At 37.5% G+C, this 22,887-nt stretch overlaps 1 protein-coding gene across 2 annotated transcripts; it reads left to right on the plus strand.

The window, feature by feature from the left end:
• Positions 1-1,227: 1,227 nt before the first annotated feature.
• On the plus strand, positions 1,228-7,563 carry LOC129245207 (esterase B1-like). 2 transcript variants are annotated; one of them, XM_054883245.1, is made up of 6 exons: positions 1,228-1,293; positions 1,835-1,915; positions 2,029-2,311; positions 2,399-2,549; positions 6,054-6,808; positions 6,879-7,563. In XM_054883245.1, exons 2-6 carry the CDS (start codon positions 1,905-1,907, stop codon positions 7,380-7,382), a joined length of 1,704 nt encoding a protein of 567 aa, XP_054739220.1. In that variant the 5' UTR covers positions 1,228-1,293; positions 1,835-1,904; the 3' UTR covers positions 7,383-7,563. The 2 variants fall into 2 exon arrangements, with proteins under 2 accessions (XP_054739220.1, XP_054739227.1); XM_054883252.1 differs by having other exon boundaries at positions 1,257-1,307.
• The last annotated feature ends 15,324 nt before the right edge of the window (positions 7,564-22,887 follow it).

Here is a 22,887-nt window from a genome sequence, read left to right on the forward strand (position 1 = left end):
AATGCTCTTTTCAAAACATGAATTCCTTTTAAATCACCACATCATAAGAAATAAAGTTTTTTTAATTCTCCTTTTATCGATCTCGGATTATCTCAATTACTCTTTCATGCCCTGACTTAAGCGGTATGTATTCCATGTCATACTACCATAGTCCTGGCCATACCGATAAAAACTCTTTAGCGGGTTGTTGCTCGTAAGCAGACCATTTTGAAAATGAAATGTTTTTTCTACAAATTTTACTTTTCCTCCACTTTTACTAAACATTTGTAAAGCTAGCAACCAAGTGTATTGCTAAGGGAGCTGATTTGTCAAGAGGGAACGAGAAAGCTGCTTACTGAGCAAACCTTTTATTATTGAATCATGGCTTTTTTATAACAATATATATTATATTATAAGTATGTATGTATATTTTAGAATCAAAAACAGTTTTGTTGCTTATTGGCCTAAGACTCTTGTTTTTTTCGTAATCGTCAAAGTTTTTACTTTAGTGGTATTGAACAAGTAAAAAAGCTATTTCTAAAGACGCGCCTAGATATGTTAGAACAAAACATGGAAAAATTTAGAATATTTCAGGTTTAACTATTTTTATTCAAACAACAAGTATATTTCAAGGATTCAATATGTAAATGTCGACCATGGACCCATTTTCAAAACTCGTTCACACATTATCGCATTGAGTTCAACAATCTCGATCCAAATGTTGCTTTTCAGCGTTGGAACTGTTGTTGGCTTATCCACATAGACTAAACCACGTTTCAAAAAACTTAGTCTCGTCTGTCAGTCCTTTTTCTATTCTCGGTTGAACCAGTTTCTTCAAATTTTTTCTCCAATTTTCTCGATTTTCGCGATATATTTTTCTTCAAGATCGACAATTTTCATAAAAAGTTTAATTTAAAATTAATGAGTACTTTACTTTAATTCATAATTTTAACGTGGTGCTCTATAGTGTAGGTATCCATGGTTAAAATTGTAGATCTGTCCACTTGAAAAATGTCAAAAATGGCATAAAACAAGGTATGGTCTAGGAATTATTCACTACTGACATTTACTTTGAGAGACGTTCTCTCTCGCCCTTAAACACATACACACACGCATGCAATCTTCTTTACCTAATGCTTACGACTGATTAGAATAGCTTTTATGTCAATACAAACTTCCAGCGCACTCAAAAGCAGCTAATATATATCAATAGCCCTTTAGATTAGTTAATTAGTTTAATAATTTAGTACTTCATATACTCCTAGGCTGTTGTAATAGCGGAAATTTTTCTGCGTATACTCGTACGGGATTCAAGTATTACAGGTTTGGTAAGAAAGCAGACTGCTTTATTAAAAATGAATGTTTCTTTGAACAAATAAAAAAGGGAATTTAAAACATAATAGATTTTTTTTTGTTTTTCGAATAAAGTGCTTTGCTGGCGTCACTAATTTCTTTTTATATGTTTGCTTTTTGTGTTTCCTTCCTCGTTCTCAATTCATTTTTTTAATGGCGAGTATTTAATTAGTTAGTTTGAAATTCAAATATTGTTATTTATATTGAGCGCAGTTTTTTAAAAACGTGGTTTTGTTTCTTGGTCGTGTTAAGCATTTTTAAAATGTCCATCATGAAATTCCTTTGTTTTTGTATTTTTTTGTATGTGGCAAGGCTGCTGCTGTTAATGTTGTCGATCTTGGAAATTGCTTAGCATTCGTCAAAAAATTGTGAAGTGAAGTTACGGCCTATAACCGTCGAACTCTATATACTCAAAATTATTAATTTGGAAATTTTAAATTATCACAAAAAAATTGAAAAGAAAAAACAACTACACTTAACAATTCAAAACAATGTTTTGCAGAGTTTAAAGATTTACCAACAAATTGCATAAACTGCCCACTGCTAACGCGCTACGCTCATATCTTCGAAAAATGGCAACAGAGTAAGTGTGATAAATATTTTTGCATAATAATTTGAACTTTAATATCCAGTACAATTATTAATTCTCATACGTACATATGTATGCATCTGTATGTTCACATCACACACCACCAGCTCTGGCATTTTAGAGACAGTGGAATTGCAATTGCCCCAAGGCCGCATCCGCGGTGCGAAGCGGGAGACTGTCTATGGCGATACGTATTACAGCTTTGAGGGCATTCCGTATGCACAACCACCTGTTGGAAAATTACGTTTTCGCGCACCTGTACCCTTTGGAAATTGGAAAGAGACACTTGACGGCACTAAAAGTCCACCTAAGCCGGTGCAAAAGAATTCGATAACTGGTCAAATAGAGGGTAGCGAGGACTGTCTATACCTGAATGTGTTCACGAAAAATGTTAGTGTTAGCAAGGAGTACCACAAATTCAAGTGCAGTAATATTTCCTGTAATTTTCTTGCTTTGCTTTCATGCGAACAATTTTAGATTAATGTAACTAAGCAAATGCCCGTAATGGTTTGGATTTATGGTGGCGCTTTTCACACAGGTCGTGCAGCTCGCGATCATCATGGACCGGATTACCTTATGCGTGAAGATGTTGTGTTTGTTTCCTTGAACTATCGGCTCTCCTCGTTGGGTAAGTTAATGGCTATTGATAGTGGGACTGCGTAAAGCTGTGTCATTTTACTTAGGAAAGTTGAAATGTATTCAACTTTCTTACTGTGCTTTGTTAGTGTTGTCTGTGAATTCATTTCAGCTGTCAAACGCACGCATAGAGATAGGCATTCTATGTAGGATCCGCTTTGCACTTGAGATAGGTGGCGCAAAATTAATCATTTTCTTTTTTAATAAGAGCTTTATTAAATGTAAAAAAATTATATTTCACACGCTTTATTGCTTGTCTGCATACTCCAGCTGTCTAGTTCAAAAGTGCGAAATGTGATTGACGAACGACAACATTTGCAAAAATTATAAATCTTCCGATAGGCTGATTAATTTTGCGCCGCCTTGTGTATATTTTTGTTTTATATCCTTGTTAACTCCGCTTGAGAGCATAGATACTCGAACAGACTCTTCCATCGTACATGGTTCCGTGTTGTTGTGTTTGCGCCGTCTCAAGTGATGTCGGCATCTGCTAACTCGCGCCGCATCGACCTTCTCCAACTATTCTTTGACCGACCGGGACCTCTGCTTCCTTGTGGGTTCCAGTCCAGTACCTTTCTCGTGATGCTGTCTGGTGGTTATCTAAGCGGCTTCCTACCAGTTGCCACTTTCTGCGTTTGATTTGCCATAGGATGGGCACTTCATTCGTTGATCTCGACAGCGCGTCGTTGGTGATGGTTTTCGGCCAGAATATTCTACAGATGATGCGGAGACATTTGTTGACGAAATATTGTAGGCTTTGTGTGATTGTGTTGGAAACCAGCCAAGTTTTACTTCCTGAATGAGCTGAATATTCGCAGTTTAGTGCGCCTGGAGATTTGCGAACTCGCCCATACTGTGTGCATTCGCCGCAACGCCGCTCTCGGTTTGTTTAGTCTGCATATGACATCTTTATCTACTCGCCATCTGCCGTGATAATGCAGCCGAGGTAGCAGAAGCTTGAAAGAAGCGACAAATGCTTGGTGGAATTAGGATTTTCGGAAGCAAGTTCCCGGACGTACAACTGATGTGTATTGGCCATATCACACCTATTTATCGTCCTCTTAATTGGCACTATAACCGCTTATGAGATTTTGGCCGCTTATGCGATTTTCTCGTACTAACCGGCGCCAGTTGGACACACCAAGTAAAGCTAAGGCCTTATCCACCTGATCTTTCCAACGCAGTGGAGGCCTTCCTTTTCCTCTGCTACCCCCAGCTGGTACCGCATCGAATACTTTCAGAGCCGTAGCATTTGCATCCCTTCAGACGACAGGACCCAGCCAACGTAATTGCTGGATCTTTATTCGCTGCACTGTGTTTAGGTCGTCGTAAATCGCCTACGATATTCGACTTCACCCAGGTGTGAAGGTTCAAAAATCGGCAATCTTGCTCTCAAACACTCCAAGGGACGCCCCATCGAATGTTGTCATCGTCGAAGCTTCTGCGCCATACGTTAGAACGGGTGGGCCATCTAGAGTGTTAGTTTCGTTCGTCGAGAGAAGACTTTACTACTCAATTGCCTACTGAGTCAAAAGTAGCACTTGTTGGCTAGCGAGATTCTTCGTTGGGTTTCAAGGCTGACATTGGTATCGGTATTAATGTTGGTTCCTAGATAAACGAAGTCTCTTACAACCTGGGAACAATAACTGTCAACAGTGACGTGGGCGATTCGCGAGTGCATCGACTGATATCAATATCATCAGCAAATGCTAGCAATTGCTCTCTCTTATAAAAATTGTGCCTAAACGATTGAGTTCTGCGACTTGCATGAACTTTTCCCGCATCAGGTTAAAGAAGTCAGATGGCAGCGAGTCACCCTGTCACAGTGAAGTGCAGTTTTCATCAAACGCCACTTTTACTTCTTTTGATTAGATTAAATTTTTTAAATTTGGTCGTGTGCATACTGAAAGAACTTTTGTGTTCAAAGACATCTAAATATAAAAAAATAAAAATTTAGAATTAAAAACTGAATCTTAAAATTTTCGCTATAGCGAACTTTTAATTCTGTATCAGCCGGATTGTCTCTGTTAGTTTTGCAATAAAAAATTCCAATAAAATATTGCAATAAAACAAATTGATAGCACACAGCACTGGCAATATAATATTGCATACATACATACATACATACTCCATACTAATATGATAATAAGCCTATTTTTAGCATTTTAGTGATAAAAGTTTTCTGCTGTTGCAGTAACGGCATAAAAAATTCGCCATATTTTTTTTGCGAATGTCCTTGGTCGGATTTAAGTCCGGGTCGTACTGGTAACATCGGAATCACTATCGGGGGAACAAGTGGCAAAACATCTAACTATTGTTTCACACATTTTTTACAACACTCATTGCCGTTTATAGTTTGGGCTCAGGCGAATCCACACAAGTTAACAGTAGAAGTATAAAAAAAAATTGCATACCACACTTAAGAGCCTTGATAATTTTTATACATATATATCCTCCTCCGACTTGTGATGTGCGTTTTTCCACACATGGAGGGACCTACAGCGCTGATCGACGAACGAAAGTGCGCGCAGTAGCAGAGGCCATAGGTGTTTCGACCAGAATGGCAATTAATATTTTACACGATAAGTTGGCGATGAAAAAATTGTCGACCCGATGGGTGTCGCATCGCTCACGGTGGACAACAAGCGGATGCGGCTGTTAACTTCGAAACAGTGTTTCGTGCGATCTAAGCGAGATCCGAAGGAATTTTCGGTTTGGGATGCGAACGGTGACATCCTCATGCATTTTTTAGGAAAAGGAAGAACGATCACTCGACAATATTACAGTGAGTTATTGAACCACTTTCACAAAAAACTGAAGGAGACACGGTTGCACTTGGCGAAAAAGAAGATGCTGTTTCAGCACCATAACGCACCAATGCATTCAACCGGAGTTGTCGCCGCCAAACTGCATGAATCGCACCCCGAATTGTTGCCGTAACCCCCGTATTCACGCGATCTGTTTTCATGCGACTTTTTCTTGATCCCCAGGATCGCGGGGAAAAAATTTGGTTCAAACGAAGAAGTCATCGCCGAGACAGAGACGTATTTTTGAGAGTTCGACAAATTTTATTTTTTGGAGGTATTAAAAAATGGCCGGAGCGTTGAGAGAAGTGTATCTTTCTAAGAGGGCGAAAAAGGGAATTGAGAAATAAATACATTTAAAAAAAAACGGTGTCTTCATTTCTAACATGGATGCTTACTAAAGTCGTAGTGTATCGGTGTTCTCATCCCGCCGATAGAGTTTAGTCAGAACTTATATTATCCGATAAGTTTTGGGACTTCAAGTGATTTAGGTCAGTCTGGCTGTACTTCAGACGTTGATCTGGTATTTGCGTCGCTTTCTCTCTTTTATTTATTCCGCAGGTTTTCGCTTCAATTGAAGGGTAAGAATTATTTAATTCTGATTTTTTTTTTGTTTTGTTATTTTTATTTACTCTTTTCTTAATACTTAAACAGCTCTTACTTTTCTTGTCTTTTGCCTCCTTTAATTCTAGGTTTCCTAAGCCTAAGTGATCCGAAACTTGATGTGCCCGGCAACGCCGCTCTCAAAGATCAACTGCTCGCCCTTAAGTGGGTAAAGAAAAATATTTACCACTTCAATGGCAATTGCAATAATATCACCGTTTTTGGTGAAAGCGCTGGCGCTGCTTGTGCACACATTTTATCTTTGTCCGATCAGGCACGTGGCCTCTTCCAACAGGTGATTTTGATGTCTGGTTGTGCCCTCAACTTTTGGGCTAATATGCAGCAAACAGATATGGCTTACCGTCTGGCGACATATCATGGCTATAAGGGAGCATTCGAGGACCGCGCAATACTTGCATATTTAGAAAATTTGGATGCAGGAAAATTGGTCGATCACTCACTACTTAATGAGGAAGAAATATGTAATTTGCATATACTGAGCTTTGCACCGACTATTGAACCGTACGTATCAGATCATTGCATACTGCCAACCGATCCATTGAATTTGTTGAAATCAGCATGGAGTAATGGCATACCAATTCTAATGGGTGGCACCTCATTTGAGGGATTGCTTATATATCCACACCTGAAGATATATCCACACATTCTCGATGTAGTTAGACAGGAACCAGAAAAAGTTTTACCTTCAGAAGTAAGAGATCAGCATAAAAGCGGCTGGAACCAAGCTGAAGGTTCACGCATACTGCAAATGTACTTTGGCAAAGAGAAGGACGCGGTGGTGGCAAAGCAGCTAAAGCAAGATCCCATATTCGATTTGCTGCACGTGAGTATAAATGTTAGAGTTGTGTTTCCAATTTCTCATGAAATATGTCTTTTTTTTGTTTTGGTAACAGCTTTGCTCACACAAAATGTTCTGGCACGGCCTACACCGCACAGCACTCGCACGCAGTAAATATGCCACTGCCGTCACGTACCTCTATCGTTTCGATTTCGACTCGCCCACCTTCAACCACCATCGCTTACGTTTTTGCGGCAATGATTGTGTGAATGGTGTGGCGCATGGCGATGATCTCTCCTATTTATTTTACCTAACTGAGTCTTGCAAGTTGGAGAAAGATACGCCGGAGTATACGACTATCCAACGCATGGTTGGCATATGCACCTCCTTTGCCAAACTGGGCAATCCCAATTGTGCTGAGATCAAACCGAATGTATGGCTACCGATAGAAAAGACAAAACCCGATGTTGGTTTAAATATTAGTCATGAGGTGCAAGTAATGCAAATACCAGATGCTGCTAAACTGGCGCAATGGGACGCTTTGTATGACAAACAAATGCTCTACGATTCGGTATCTGATACTGAGGAAGAGCCTGTAAAATTTTCGAGCGCTAATTAACATACCTGAGCTATTGATTCGGTTGAAGTGCTGATGGATTAGATAATCACATGTGAGATATGAATTTGTAGATACTAATAGATTTTGTTATATTCTTTCTAGATTTTGTTATATATTATCGTAATTTTTCGGGTGGTATAATTTATATAAATATTGCGGAATGTCAAATATGAAATAAAGCAAGTATTCTTATGGGTATGTAAATTAGAAAAGCACTTCATATTTGCTATGTTATATTTTTAAAGGGTTTTCCAATATATAAAAGTTGAATAGTTAAATGCAAACGCACTCTTAGCTTTTAATGAGCTGGCCATGCTTAAACGTCAGTCAAGGTGAATATTTTTTTCATGTCACCAGAGAAAACAAACAGTTTGGGATTTTTATTTTATTACAATGTTAACTTTGAACCGTTAGTGAAGAACTTATTGTCCTTCCTTAAAGTATTGGGTGTTTTTTTAAGAGCTTGAGCACTTAAGGGGTCCCGGTGGTCCAGAGCTCGGAAATTTAGGGTATTTTCAGGAAGTTTTTGAATAAAAAAATGAAAAACGATATTTAAATTTCTTAGGCTTTTTATTTAACTTCTTTTACATACGAAAATTTTTTTTTAATTTTAATAGTTTTAAAAATGGCTCGGAAGTTACCCTCCCGAAAAATTAGACCTGGACGGTGTTGTCCATTTTGGCTCTTCTCTTTACATATCTGAAACACAAAAACCAAAAAAATTATTAATCAGTATGACTGTAGCTATGTCCCGTACTGAATAAAAAAAAAATTGAAAAAATGGCGCGGTTTTGAATTTGACACTCTAAAAATCGGGTTTTTATTGTTTTTTAATAAAAAAAAAAAATACGAAATAACTAAAATAATAATATGATTCCAGTACGGTGATAGCCATTGATGTTGTAAAAAATTTATTAAACTTTTGATGATTTGTTTTTTTTTTTTTTTGACAACAATACCAGGCCGAAAAAACAAGTTTTGAGATAATTGAGTTTAAAGTTTTGAGAGTGAATGATGCGGCCATTGCTGCCGCCGCGTGACGAATCTGACTCCACCTGCTAAAACGGCTCTGCAAAATGCTGGGAATACCCTTCCAAAATATTCACAGTACATTCTAGTTAAAAGCCTATACTTTCGAAATATAAAAAAAAAAATAATTTCTTTTTTTATTATTTTTTTTTTATTTATTTTTTATTCTAATTTTTTTATTATAATCTGTGAGTTAATTTCATAGCATTAATTTCTTGAACAGATATCCACTCCATCAGACCAATTTTTAACTACTTTTTCCTATAAATCTAAATAATAAATCTCCATGGGCCCAATCAGCGGAAAGGCCACGAACGATGGTCATTTGGTCTCAATTCTTGCACGAGCTGCTTTTTTATAAGCCCAGATCTTCACGTAAAATATTTCACGTAGTCGAAGGACAAAGGCCAACAAGCTAAGAACGAGGACGAATCTTTATTTCGGCATCTTCTTCAACACTTCGTTCTATGAACTTCCCGAACAAATTTGTTTCTACTTTTTCAAAATAAATTTCCACAATATGGAAGCGTTGTTCGGGCGTTAAACGATTCATGATGACTTGCCAAACCTTACTGCACAGAAATGTAAACAAAGTTGTCATGCTCAACTTTCAAATCGTAGTTATCGATATCGATAATTCTCATGCAGAAATAAACACTCTATCATTTGGGTAAAGAACGTTGTAAACCTGTTCCTGGAGGGCTCAAAGGGAGTAAATGCCTATTCTTTGACTGTCGAATAAATAGGACTCAAAGCTCCTTGAGAGTGCTCTCGAAATTTTACGGGATATGCCTGACTTCTTTTTCGATTGGATCCGAATTATTTGATGTTAGGTTTATTTGGATACCTGGGATCACAAACAAATTGCGGGAGATTACTGGGCAGATTAGGTGACAGGGAATCTGTAAGGTGGTTTCCTCGCGAAATGAGAGGATCACTTAGACTACCAGTAGTCTGCTCCCGGAAAGGCGGGTTTCGCGTCAACTGAGCGAGCGCTGGGCGAGTACACAAACTTTAAAGGTCGCGAGATCCCTCTGGTCACGTGCAAAGCGGATTTGAGCAAGAGAGCTTCTAAGGTTAGCCAAACCTTTGTGAGTGCCCTTACCAGACATGGTACGCGGCAACTGTCTGGAGGATGAGGTGGAATCATCTCACCACCTTCTGTTTAACTGTCCTGCTTTTGCTACGCTAAGATTTAGTCGTCTTGGCTCTCACTTCTTTGTTACGCCTGACGACATAGCAGAGCTATTTGGTGGATTTTATATGTAGACGAGCTCATTTTTCACAAATAATTACTAAGAGCCATATTTTGAATAAAAATAGTGAAACTTGAAAAATCAAAATTTTGACATACTTTAGTTTAAAGGCTAGACCCGTTTTTTGAAAAAAGAAAAGCAAAAAAAAAGCATTTGAATCGAATGACACCACTTTCAGGGAGGAACTTGAGAAATGTAGGTGCAATAAATTTTCAGCTCCTAATATTCACTAAAATTTAATACAAAAATTTCAAATAATCATAATTGAAAACTTTTATTTATAAATTTCTGTCAAAAAGGCTTGTTTTTGTTCTTTCGAACTAAAAAAACAATTTCGAAATCAGATCGAAATTGGCGAAGTTAGGAGTGATTCTTCACATCAACCTACTGAAAAACGGTTTTATGGCCATAAAATGAGATTTTGGGGGTGTATTGCAAATTTCTCCTATACCATTTTCTTTAGTTTTTCTATAGCCACAAGTTGTGCTAGGTCTCCATAAAAGTATATTTAATTTTTTTTTTGTCACACAGTGTTATCAGTGGCAAAAGCATAAACTCAGTATCTGGTGGTGCTATTTATATAAACAAATATGGTGTCATTTATTCTTAATTCGAGAGCAAACTTGTAATTAAATGCAATTGCCGCAAGTGGATTAGTTGTAAGCTTAAATATAATATAATATTACGTCCAAAGTGCAGCAATTAATGCAATTCTTAGCACTGACATATTTGCATGCCTGTATTTTAATGTGCAAGCGAGACAACCTCGAAATACCAAGATAAATATGTTCTGCTCAAATATTTGAAAAGATGCAAGTCAATATTTTAAAATTGCATTGTCATAAAAGTTTTGTTTACTCAGAAAATGTGATAATGGATATCAGCTGAAGTGGAGCGTAGTAAATTACTACAAAGGGCCAAAGCTTCCAGAAGGAAGTGTTTTTATTATCAAAACAAGCCATACAGTGCATGCGCTGCTGTAGCTCAATGTTTTTTTCTTTTTTTTTTTTTTGTTTAATAGCTTTTTATTGTTGTTTGCTCTTAAAGCAAAGCAGGCGTACAGTGGTTATACTTGTTTTTTATTTTTATTATTATGAGCGAAAATTGCACTGTGATCTGAAAGATCTATTTTGCTCCCATCTGCTTCGAGCTCTCCTCTGACCATTCTCCCATAAAGATTGAGCTTCATAACCCTTTTGGCAACACACCAGCTCAATGTTACCTCCATAACAATAAAACTGACTGGAATCTCTTTTGATATCTATGTAGAATCTTCACCGATAAATTTAAAACTCCCACTAAAATTGGAAATTGATATTGCTGAAGCTATTGAACATTTAAACCGCTGCTTACAACAAGCTGCTTGAAATTCGACACCGCCTATCTCTCTCCCAAAAAAGGCACTACAAATTTCTCCCAGTATTAAAGAAAAACTACGAGAAAAACAGTGATGGCAGCAAACTAGACACCCGGTAGATAAAAAAAACCCTAAATGCACTCACAAGGCAACTTCAAGAAGTTCTTGTTAATGAGCGAAGCACACAACTTAATCGCCACCTCAGCAGTCTTAGCGCTACAACAGATTCTGAGTATTCGCTCTGAAAGGCTGCTAGAAATATAAAAAAACCTACATTCCACCTACCTGCCCTTCGAATGGAAAATAATGCTTCGAAAGAGCAGCGACACTTGCCCGGCAGTTAAAAAGAGTATTTACCTCACACTTAATGGTCTCTTCACCCGGTACCCTAGGAGACGTAAGTTCTGTACTAACACAAAGCTATCAAATGGACCCAGCCATATATAAATTCTCTAAATTTGAAGTAAAATCTGCCATTAAAAATCTGAATCTCAGAAATAAATCCCAGGGATTTGATCTTATTACTGCCAAAGTACTCAAAGAGCTCCCAGAAAGAGGAGTTCCTCTGTTAGCGTATTTATTTAATGCAATAATACTAACTTGAAATCTTGCCTGCTCGGAAAGATAGCCTCAGCACAACCCTCACAACCCAGGTTGCGGATGGAGAGATCGGTGCGAAGTACAGAGAAGGAAGGGGAGATGCTACTAAGTCGTACAGGAAGTTGCCTCCAGAGGCCAATCTCCTTCAACCTAATAGTGGTCTGAGCAGGAATGGATTTAACTTGAAGATCCACAGGAATTAAGTGCAGAATGACGTTGAAGGCAGCAGTGGGACATGTTCTAAAAGCACCAGTGATGCCCACACATGCAGTTTTTTGCACTCTCTCTACTTTAGTGATGTTGTAGCACTTCTGAAGAGCTACCCACCAAACTAGTCAACTATATGTCAAAATTGGCCGAACATAGATTTACAGGCGTAGAAGGCTACGAGTATACTGGCCTTCTAAACTCGATTTTCTATGTGCAGTTTCTAGTGAAGTTTGGAGTCAAGTATTACACCAAAAGTTGGAGGCTTGTATTTCCTGGTGAATAGTAGCAACTCCGGTTTGTCAGAGTTGACTCTGAGACCGCTACGGGCAGCCCAACTACTGAGTGTAGACCTCTCCAAATTTCAGCCATTACTAATGGGAAGGGTCCTGAGACCATCAGGACCAAGTAATCGGCGTATGCTACTACCTTAACCCCACCCTTGTTTAAGCTTCACCAATAGCTACTAGCCAAAGGAGAGGCGAGAGGACGCCGCCCTCTTGCCACAGCATTTATTTTCCTACCACCAAGCAGGGACGAGATCCAGAGGTAGATAGGTTTTTCTACTCCTAGCCTATTTAGAGCAGTGACAATTGACTCAGCCGTAACATTACTAAATGCGCCCTCTATGTCTAGAAAGACCGCCAAAGTAAATTGTTTTCCTTCCAGGGATTTATCTACAGTCCCTACTAACTCATATAAGGCTGTCTCGGTAGATTTTCCTTTCAGGTAAGCGTGTTGGGCTGGAGAAAGTCTGGTTTCACAGTACTCTCGAATGTGATAGTCGATCACTCTTTCGAACTTCTTGAGAATAAAGGAGGTAAGATTTATGAGTCTGAAGTTCCTGACGAAGACGTGGTTCCTACTTCCTGCCTTAGGAATGAAGACCACCTGAAGCATCGCTGGCATGATACCATCGATAACTGGAGATTTGAAAGGGGAAAATTTATCGATTGCCCAGGTTATTCTATTGACGGACAGGACAGATGTCAGGGACATCGAAGGTAACCCCTCCTGCCGTTTCGCGCCTTCGTTACAGACTGCAGCAATAGAATTTTCCGGAAAATGGGCATGGACAAAGTTCTTAAAGATTCGCCTGAAGATTCAGCCCACTCCCCAGTCTCCCTTTTGACAAGAGTTTTACAAGAGTGGTCCTTGGAGAGTACCCTGCTGAGTCTAGCCGAGCCTTTTTTGCGGATTCAATGGATTCGCAGTACTCTTTCTTGCGCTTCGCATCTGTAATAGCTTTCTTGTACTCTTTCAAAATTACTCGGTAATCTTGAAAGTTCCTTGTTTGATAACATTTATTGACGACTCTCCCAACCTTCTCTTTCAAGTCGGTCAGCATCTTACTCCACCAGAGAGGAAAGTCTTTCTTGCTAAAGGATACTGGACAGGCCACTTTAAAGGCATCTGATAGGACCTCTCTAAGTGTATAGCTTGCATACCCAGTTGTAGTCCCTAGTGGTAGTTAGAAACTTATCCTTGTTCTGCTTCTTGCTGAAAACCCTATGAAAAAGTGACCACTCAGTTATTTTAGGGTACTTACGAGGTATCAAGGTTTCCCGAACGAAATTTACCCAACCTCCAAAGAAATCTGAGTAGATCTTGTGATGGCAAGGAGGGTCACTTCTTAACACATCAGTGTCAAAGACCTCAAGACCTCGCACAGAAAGTGATCCGCCGTCTCATGCTCCTCTTCACAAGCTAGACAGAGTACACTGTCTGAGATACCTACCTTTTCCATGTAATACCTTCAGAAGATAATGGTCACCATATTTATACTGACGGCTCAATGATGGACAATAGCACTGGATGGGAAGTGTGCTCGCAACAAATATCTTTAAATTGTTTCTTTAGGCTCCCAAGCCTTTATAGTGTCTTTGTCTACGCCATAGACAAAACAGCAAAGACGATAAGGTTCATGGACTTAACTCCGGCAAACCTAAGCAGTTAGTTAGGAGATAGAAATCAAATGCAGGTATCACAATGGGCCTTACGGCCACCGAGTGTCTTGTCTTAGACAAGGAACCTGGCTAACCTAAACTAACCTACCCCTTTCATTTTTAAAATTTTTGGCCACGCGCGTCATACTGTGACTGGCTTTCAATCTCTAAGTAAAAACAATAAAAAAATGTATGAATTGCATCATCTACCTAGTAAGTGTCGCGCAACCCCGGCGTGCCATATCAAAAATAATAATAATGCAAGTATATCGAAGCAATTGCGGTTTGCATTTTATTATTGTTATTATTCTATTTATTCTGTAATGGAGGCAAATTTCAGGCGGCCGGGAACCGCATACAGGTTTTTAAGCCATCTCATAGTGGAACCGCAAGCGGACGCTTGTCATTACCTGTCAAGAAGTAGCCTCTTTGACAAAACCACCAAGCAAATATCTCTCATTTATCTCAATATAAATGCCGTTTCAAATAATTTTGATGTTAAAAATTTTCAATAGGAATCATAAAAGTAAAGAGTGCACTGAGAAAATAATTGAATTGGGAAAGCTTCCATAATTGAAACGTTGTCTCACCATTTCTATCGAGTTGATATTGACTGACACCGGTGCATCATTGGCATAGGCATATGTATATGTGCGTTGTGTTCAACGAATGCCAATGCCAATGCCATTAAGTCATGCGACATTTGTATGTGCAAGTTTGTACATATGAAAAAACCTAGCGCCAGCGTAACCCAGCGAACAATAAAATTAAGTGATGCAATATACAATATTTTGAGGGAAAGCAAGAACGGAAAATCAAAAAGGGCAAATTAACATTCGCAAAATTTCTAGCAGTAAAGTGAAAGGGGCTCCAAGCTGCCACTTCCAAGGATGCACTTCGTTGGAAGATTGGGAGGCATTCATGACATGGCTTATCACAGCTGTTACCTAAGCAATAACTAGGAAATTATCTTCAATTTCTTGAGCGGAGGTCTAATCATCTTTGAGACATATCATACATAGAACGCTAGAGAAGAGTGTGGTACGAAAAAATATAAAGTAAAAAGTATGTAGTCCAGTTCAAGCATCTTTGAGACTTGACTTAATGCGACACTCTGGAAGCAAAAAGTTCTGAGCGTTATTTGACTTTATTGAAATTCTCGTAGTTGGAATTATCCAATAAAGGTTAATTCTGGACCATTGGTCTACTAGAGCAAGCCTCATTTTTGACTTTTATATTATCAGAACGAAATCTTTGGCCACCGCTTTGAAATTTGAAAAGGTCGAGCCAAGGAGCACCAGGAGATTTGGTGGCTCTTAAAATGATCAGGCTAAAAAGCCCATTGTATTTAGAGCTCTGGAAAGAGGGTAGATGGTCAAAACGGGAAGGAGAAGAGTATCAGAGAAAGAGATAGGAAAGAATAGAGACAAAGATAGAGATAGTTAGTCTTGTGAGAATTTTCCAGATTCTTTGGCAAATCTGTAGATATTTTCCAGTTTTAGAGAACGAATATTACTCATTCTCATGACATCGGAACCCAAAACTCGTAGCCGTGATCCAGCAAAGGCAGGACACTCACAGAGAAAGTGTTCAATGCTATCCGCCTCCTCCAAGCACGACAGGCACGACAGGCACATTGGGTGCCAATAGTGGTCATATGCTGACCCCATGGGTTGTGCCCTGTAGTGATACCGACCATCAACCGAACGTCTTTCCTTCTAAGTTTTAGTAGAAAGTTTGACAGTTTTCTGTTCGGACTTGTCACAAAACACTTTGCAGTTCTGCAGCGTTCTAGACCGGATCATCGCTCTTTATGTAGATGGCATACATAATGGGTGATCCAATTCATGATTCCTGCGGAACTGATTCCGATTATTGGCTCTGGCCCTTGTGGGGGAACCGCTGATCTACGGTTGACCTACTCATCTGCGATTTCGTTTCCTTGAACACCGGAGTGTCCTGGAGCCCATATAAGTACAAGCCTGTTTTGTCTTGCGACAGAATTATTAAGTTGCTAATTTCTAGTGAGAAATAACACTGCCAACTTTTTGGCGCTTGTTTGTTGGTGCAACCTTGTAGGAAATATATTGTTGGTGCCTACTTTTTGGCGCTATATTTCCTTAGTGCCTACTGTTTGGGGCGTGTTTTGGTCCCAATTTTTTGGCGTTTTTTTTGTGCCTACTTTGTGGCGCTTATTTCCATTTGATGGCTAGTGCTTGTGCGTACTATAAAGTGCTATCCATTCCAGCGTCGGATTTTTTGGTATTGCCTTGCGGTAATTTATGCCGTTGCTGCGGTCCTGGAATCGCTCCGTTTATGTAGGTGATAAACGCTCGGAGTAGTGCGCGTTGTTGCCATGGTTTGTGTCCGGCGTTTACCTAGGCCTGTCGACCCTTCTCCGTTTTTTGTAAATTTTGTCTATTTGTATTCTCTGCAAACGTTGTGAATTTATTTAGATATATATTCTTTTTCTCCCTTTCTCTCTCTCATTCTCTCTCGGGACTCTCCCTCTTTCTTCGTCTGCTTGAAAGTTTCACTTCTGTTGTAGTACACATAGCTACACGCACTGTTTTTTTAATGTAATGATATTATTATTTTTTATTTATTTACTTATTTATGAATAATTTATGAATAAGTAAATAAATAAAGTTACTGGCTAATATCAAGTAAGCGTGAGAATTATTTTAGAATCATCAAAGAAATTCTTACAAGGCGCTGAAAATTGGATCATCATCTTCTTCGAATCATCGTCTCTTGTTTCGAATGTAAATTTGAACCATTATCTTACGGTTACTGGAATATATCCCAATATAACTTGAGATGCTGTCCATTTCAATTCAACCGGGCTATTCGGGTCATATTCTTCGATTTCGATTTTTTGCAATTGTTTCTACATGAAGTCGCTCGTGCAAATAATAACGATCATTTTGAACCCAAAATTATTAAAATCGGTTCATTTTTTACTAAGTTATGAGCATTTAAAAAAAATTCTTGTATAATTAAAAACAATCGATTTTGAGCAGAAAAACAAAATTGCCGATAAACCTTGAAACAACTTTTTTTCGGGCGAACAAAAAAATACGTGTCTCATTATTTTGACCAGAGAGCAACATATTTGAGTAACATCGAAATTGAAGAACATGACCCGAATAGCCCGGTTGAATTGAAATGGAAAGCATCTTGAATGTTCTGTAGGGAGGAAGATAAAACCGCCAAACATGGCTGAAATCGGGCCCAGCACTGATGCATATGCGGGACAAATACCTGATTAAACAATTTTTACCAGAGGAGGAAATAAACTCATTAATCAAAAATCATGTAAATCAAAGTTTAAAACTTTGAGCAAATTAAAAAGAAAAATTAAAAATTAAAAATATAATATAATATGGCTAGTTTTCGTATCAAACTTTTAATGTACGCCGATGACTTAGAGATGACTTTATGCTTTTTGTCGAGTCTCCGAATGAATAGCAGGATATGATCGATGCAATCCGCGATTATAGCATTTAATGGGGTCTTAAAGTAGATTTGACTCAGTCGAAATGTATGGCGTTTACGGAGAGTGTAGCAGAATTCCTTCTTCTTATAATTGGAAGTTTGGAGACAAGAATATTGAGATTGTTAGCGAATACAAATATCTGGGGGTGCTGCTTACATGCAAATTCTCTTATGCAAAACACTTAAATCTGAAGCTTACTGATTCTAACACTGCTATCAATGCAGAATCTGCATTTCAAATAAACTAAAAATCTATGACGCATGCTCAGGGTCGATCATGGTTTAGGAGACGCAAACTGGGGTGTCGATGAGTGGGACTCAGTTGAGAGACTTCTTTTATTAAAAAATGATTTTTTTTGCCGCCAAATACTCCGAATTATACTATGATACAAATCGAAACAGATTTGGTTCCGCAATATCTATGTACATACACTCCGAGCACGTAAGAGCACTTTGCCTTTCGGTATTTTATTATGCCAAGTCACAGGCTTCCGCGCATCCTTGCTGAGGAGACTGTACGCCTCGACGCTCATTGGGTAAAAAAGTGGAAGGGCATTTCACTAATGTTTAACCCTTAACTACAGACGTCAAATTATATGAACGTTAGTACAGACCACCGGTAATTTTTACCGGTTATATTAAATTTATAAAATTTTTGCAAAGCAATTGAAAAATTTATTGAATATATATCTGGTATATATTTCTAGCATATAAATATCTAGGAAAAGCTGTAAAACTGTTTACTTTAATAAAACCGCACACATTTCTTAAGAAACATATATTCAGTTACCGTTTTTAAATTTTTTTTTAAGGTTGTAAAAAAAACGACAATAAAAAACATTTAAACAAAACACGAATTCATATTATTACAGAAGCTTAAAATATAACGTATTCAGATACAAAATATAACAATAAAACAGAAAAATATGCATTTGAAAAAAAATCTGCAAGAGGTAAATTTGGTCAAAAATTCAAGTCCCACATTCCTTACAAATTCTATCGGTGCATTGCAACCATATTGGTATCTTAAATATTAGGCATATATGTATGTGTTGTTTTCCTTTCTTTGCTAGCTGGACATCTCCTGCAGGTTGTTCTTTTCGCTTTTTTTGACTAAAATACTTTATGGTGTGGATTTTCCATTTTTAGTATACGTTGCAAGGAAAGTCTAATTTCACGTGGAAGGTGCGTATTTTGAAATCTGCGTTTCATTTCTGGTTGTACCAACATCATTGCTAATTGCTTAGAAAAATCATAGCGCTTCATTTTCTTATTATCTCGATAAGATTGATGCGCAATAAATGAGTTCACAGATGCTATATCTAGAAGTTTATAAAATATAGCCATGGGCCAACGACGAGTCCTGCGACTACAACAATAAATACTGCATTTTTGGTCTAGACTATCAACTCCGCCTTTTGTTAGATTATAAAATTCAATTCATCTTCTGCTTCTATTTCTGATTCAGTGTCATGCCCGCTTTCCACATAATCAGAATCTGAATCTAAATCACTTACATCAGAATTAATTTCTTCCAGCCATCTTTCCACAGCTTCTTCTAAATTTTCTTTTCTATTTTAACCCTCTTTGAAGGGCCTGGACTACTTCTTCTATCCATGACTTTATTCCAAAATAAAATGACAGAGTTATAATATACATAAAATTAACTGTTATCCAGTTTAATTATAACACGAAATAAAAATATACAAACGTCAAGACAGACCACCGGTAATTTTTACCGGTTACAAAATTTAGATAGTGATAAATTAAACAAATGACACTGCACACAACTGATACTTCAGCAAGCAAAGTTATACTAAGTCACGAAAAGGTACATAAACGTATAAATGCGTAACTAAAAGAGATCCCACTAAATTGAAGAATTTAAACTGCTTACCGGTAAAAAATACCGGCCGTCTGTAGTTAAGGGTTAATATGAAGCCTCTTAGTGTTTTTACTTCAGAGACTTTTTTTGTGTTTATACCTTCATTTTTAAATAATCTTAAGAATAAAAAACTTTCGACTTTTCTGGACTCTGCTGTTAAATCAGAATCACAGGATTTGTATGCTAACTTAACACTTTGAGATATTCAATATTTCATTCATAATTTTTCTGCCTACTATTAGGTTATTAGCTATTTACTTAATTTTTCGTGCTAGAGGAAGTTTTCTTAACCTAAATGCGAGACCTTTTAAAAATTTACTTTCTACGGCCTGCACAGCTTAAAACTTGAATGACCGCGATAACATTCAACACGTCATAGACACCTGCCCAATTTATAAAAATTTTCGTTTAGAGGATTTTGGTGAAAATACGTTAGATCTATCTAATATTATAAATATATTAAATGGCTGTGATTATAGAGCTTTGTATAAATATTTATCCTGCTGTCTCAAATAAAGGGTAATGATTTTAAATGAATTTTCATAACTACACCTTTGAGTTTAAATAATATTATTTTATGCATACTGAAGTTTTAGTTATTCTTTGCATTTTATAATAATACACTTGAACCTGAACCCTTTGAATTGAAAAAGCAGAAAATGTACAGAACATACAGTCTGTGTCACAAAAAAGGAACTGCGATAATTCATGAAGTGTAAAATATATACATATATTTAATTTTTTGTTTACATGAAAGTATGTACAAAACCTCGATACGCAATTACTCAATAAGCTGTGTATTCTTCATCGTTATCGAGTATAGCCAGGCATCTTCTTTATGCTTTCAACCAGCTTTTCTGCGTAGCTCGTCGACAAACAGGACTAGGTTTTGCGAACTTGACGCACGAGTTGCTTTAAATCATGGACTGATCTTCCGGGAAGATGCGTTTTCATAGTTTCCCACACATTTTCAATGGGGTTGGCGTCTGGGGACTGGGAAGGCCAGTCAAATACTGTGACGCCATTTTCTTGTTTTGTTCTTTCTCAATGTATTTTTCTGAGAGCAGTGGTTTTGATGATGTGGGACGGTAGAATATGTTCGACGCCTTTAGTCGTCATTCGATGGTGTTGATACTCACATCTATTCCCTGTTTAGCTAGAATTGTGCGTGCTTGGCGTAGTCACAAAGAAGAATCTCGCTTAAAAAGTTGGACAATCACTTTATCCTGCTTTTTCGTCGTCACTCACTTCAAGCCGCCCTCGAAAAGGTCATCAACATTTTTGTACACCTTATACCACTTATTCCACATCAGAACAAACTTTTTTGATTTTCTAATCACTTTTGCAGCCGCGGCGTAAGATAATTTCGGCCCCTTCGAATGGGTTCATAAAAATACCGCCTCAAAACGCTTCTCTTACTTCTCACTCATTTTTGTTTGGTTGCGTTTACGGGAAAGTTTCAAACGACACTAATCTGAGTTAGCACTAGCGTCGTAGCCCTTGAGTGGGACTATTATGCAGCGTAAAGCAGAACGAAATATATTTTGGAGTTACAAGAAAAAAAAACGGTTATTTTCTTCTGACACAGACTGTATCAATGTTATAGTCGTACGTTCTACTAGTTTTAAGTACCCATTGTGTTTTGTATTGTTTTAAATAAAGAACATAACATACATACATGTAATAACAAATTCATATAAGTCAAAGCTTAAAACTTTTCAGAAGGTTTTTTAAAAACTCGAAAAATTTTCATCATTATTTTTAATAAGAATTAAAAAAAAATTCGGCTCGCAGATTTAGAGCCCATTGAATTTTGACGTAATCTTTAGAGAACCAACTTTCAATTGGCAACTTTCAAGTGCCTCTAAAATCATATTGATTTTTGACAATTTTTTTTTGCTAACGGTATTGTGCACTTTCTCCACATAACGAATGCGCATATGGAGAAAATACGTAACACTGTCAGAGAAAAAAATTTTCAAAAATCAAAGAAAACCTTAAGTTACTTCAAACTTGCACCTTTTATAAAGGGTGGTTAAGTTTTAAGGGCCGGTATTGCTTTAGAATAAAATACATTTCTTTTAGGAAATTATTGTCATTTCTCTTTATTACGATAATATTGGTATGGCTCAACTACGTATGGAACAAAATTCCGGCGAAATAGCCGCCGCGGCCTCGGCGGCCCACCTGCATCCGATGGTCTAAATTTTCGATGACGCTGAGGCATAATTGAGGTTCTATGCCATAAATGTGCCGAATTATTTCATCCTTTAGCTCTAGAATTGTTGCTGGCTTATCGCCGTACACCTTTTCTTTCAAATAACCCCAAAGAAAGAAGTCCAACGGTGTCAAATCACATGATCTTGGCGGCCAATTGACATCGCCACGACGTGAGATTATTCGGCCATCAAATTTTTCGCGCAAAAGAGCCATTGTTTCGTTAGCTGTGTGACAAGTGGCACCGTCCTGTTGAAACCACATATCGTCCACATCCATATCTTCCAATTCGGACCATAAAAAGTTCGTTATCATCTCACGATAGCGAACACTATTCACAGTAACTACCTGACCGGCTTCATTTTGGAAAAAATTCGGCCCAGTGATGCCGCCGGCCCATAAACCGCACCAAGCAGTCACTCTTTGTGAGTGCATTGGTTTTTCGGCAATCACTCTTAGATTATCATTCACCCAAATGCGGCAATTCTGCTTATTGACGAACCCACTGAGGGGAAAATGTGCCTCATCACTGAAGATGATTTTCTTCACGAAGTGCGCGATATGCATTTTGATTTGAACGCCCGTTTTCATAATAAACCTGAATAACTTTAACGCGTTGCTTAATTGTCTATCTTTCCATGGTTCAAATTGAGTTAGTCTGAGATTGAAAAATGTCGAATGAAATGCAGAAAACAACTTGACGTTTAGGTGTGGTTTACATCCAACATCGGCCCTTGAAATTTAACCACCCTTTATTAAGTAAATTTAAATTTACTCGTACTGGGCTATAAAACTGTTTACGCGGTTTTTTTTATGCTAACTAAAAAGTTTTAAATTTTTGGTTGTATGATGTTGTATGATTATATTTTATTTTATTATTTTATATATTCTATGATGCATATATGTATATATTCTTATAAAATTAGTGGATGTTAGAAAGAAACAAAGAAAAAAGTAATTAGAACTGCTCAAAATGTTGTGGGACTATAGTTTTTTCGCCTGCTGTATCTTGTATGATTATATTTTATTTTATTATTTTATATATTCTATGATGCATATATGTATATATTCTTATAAAATTAGTGGATGTTAGAAAGAAACAAAGAAAAAAGTAATTAGAACTGCTCAAAATGTTGTGGGACTATAGTTTTTTCGCCTGCTGTATCTTGGTCAAACAAGCATAAGCGTTAAATTCAGCATTAATTCAAAAAGACGCAATGCTCTATTCAAATCCTCAAGTTATTGCTAACTGGTTAATATACATATATAAGAACACATATATACATACGTGCACAAGTAAATAAATTTCAAGTACATGCTTACATACATACATTGTAAATTGTCAAAACATATGTTTGTTTTGTGTTACTTTTTATCTTCCTATTAATTGATATTTCAGGCAGGCGTGTGTATCAACAGTGAATTGCTCATGCCGGTAGTGAGCGCAAGATATGTACATATGCACGTAATTAAATATGTACCTATGTATGGGCGTGTGGGAAGTCAAAAG

Source organism: Anastrepha obliqua, chromosome 1 (genome assembly GCF_027943255.1).
Source record: "Anastrepha obliqua isolate idAnaObli1 chromosome 1, idAnaObli1_1.0, whole genome shotgun sequence".
Classification (NCBI taxonomy): domain Eukaryota; kingdom Metazoa; phylum Arthropoda; class Insecta; order Diptera; family Tephritidae; genus Anastrepha; species Anastrepha obliqua.

What these genes read in the sequence shown, in the direction of transcription:
- LOC129245207 (XM_054883245.1), top strand. An exon ending in TGAATGTGTTCACGAAAAAT is followed by an intron (nt 2,312 to 2,398) that starts GTTAGTGTTAGC and finishes GAACAATTTTAG; the next exon opens with ATTAATGTAACTAAGCAAAT. An exon ending in CTATCGGCTCTCCTCGTTGG is followed by an intron (nt 2,550 to 6,053) that starts GTAAGTTAATGG and finishes CTTTAATTCTAG; the next exon opens with GTTTCCTAAGCCTAAGTGAT.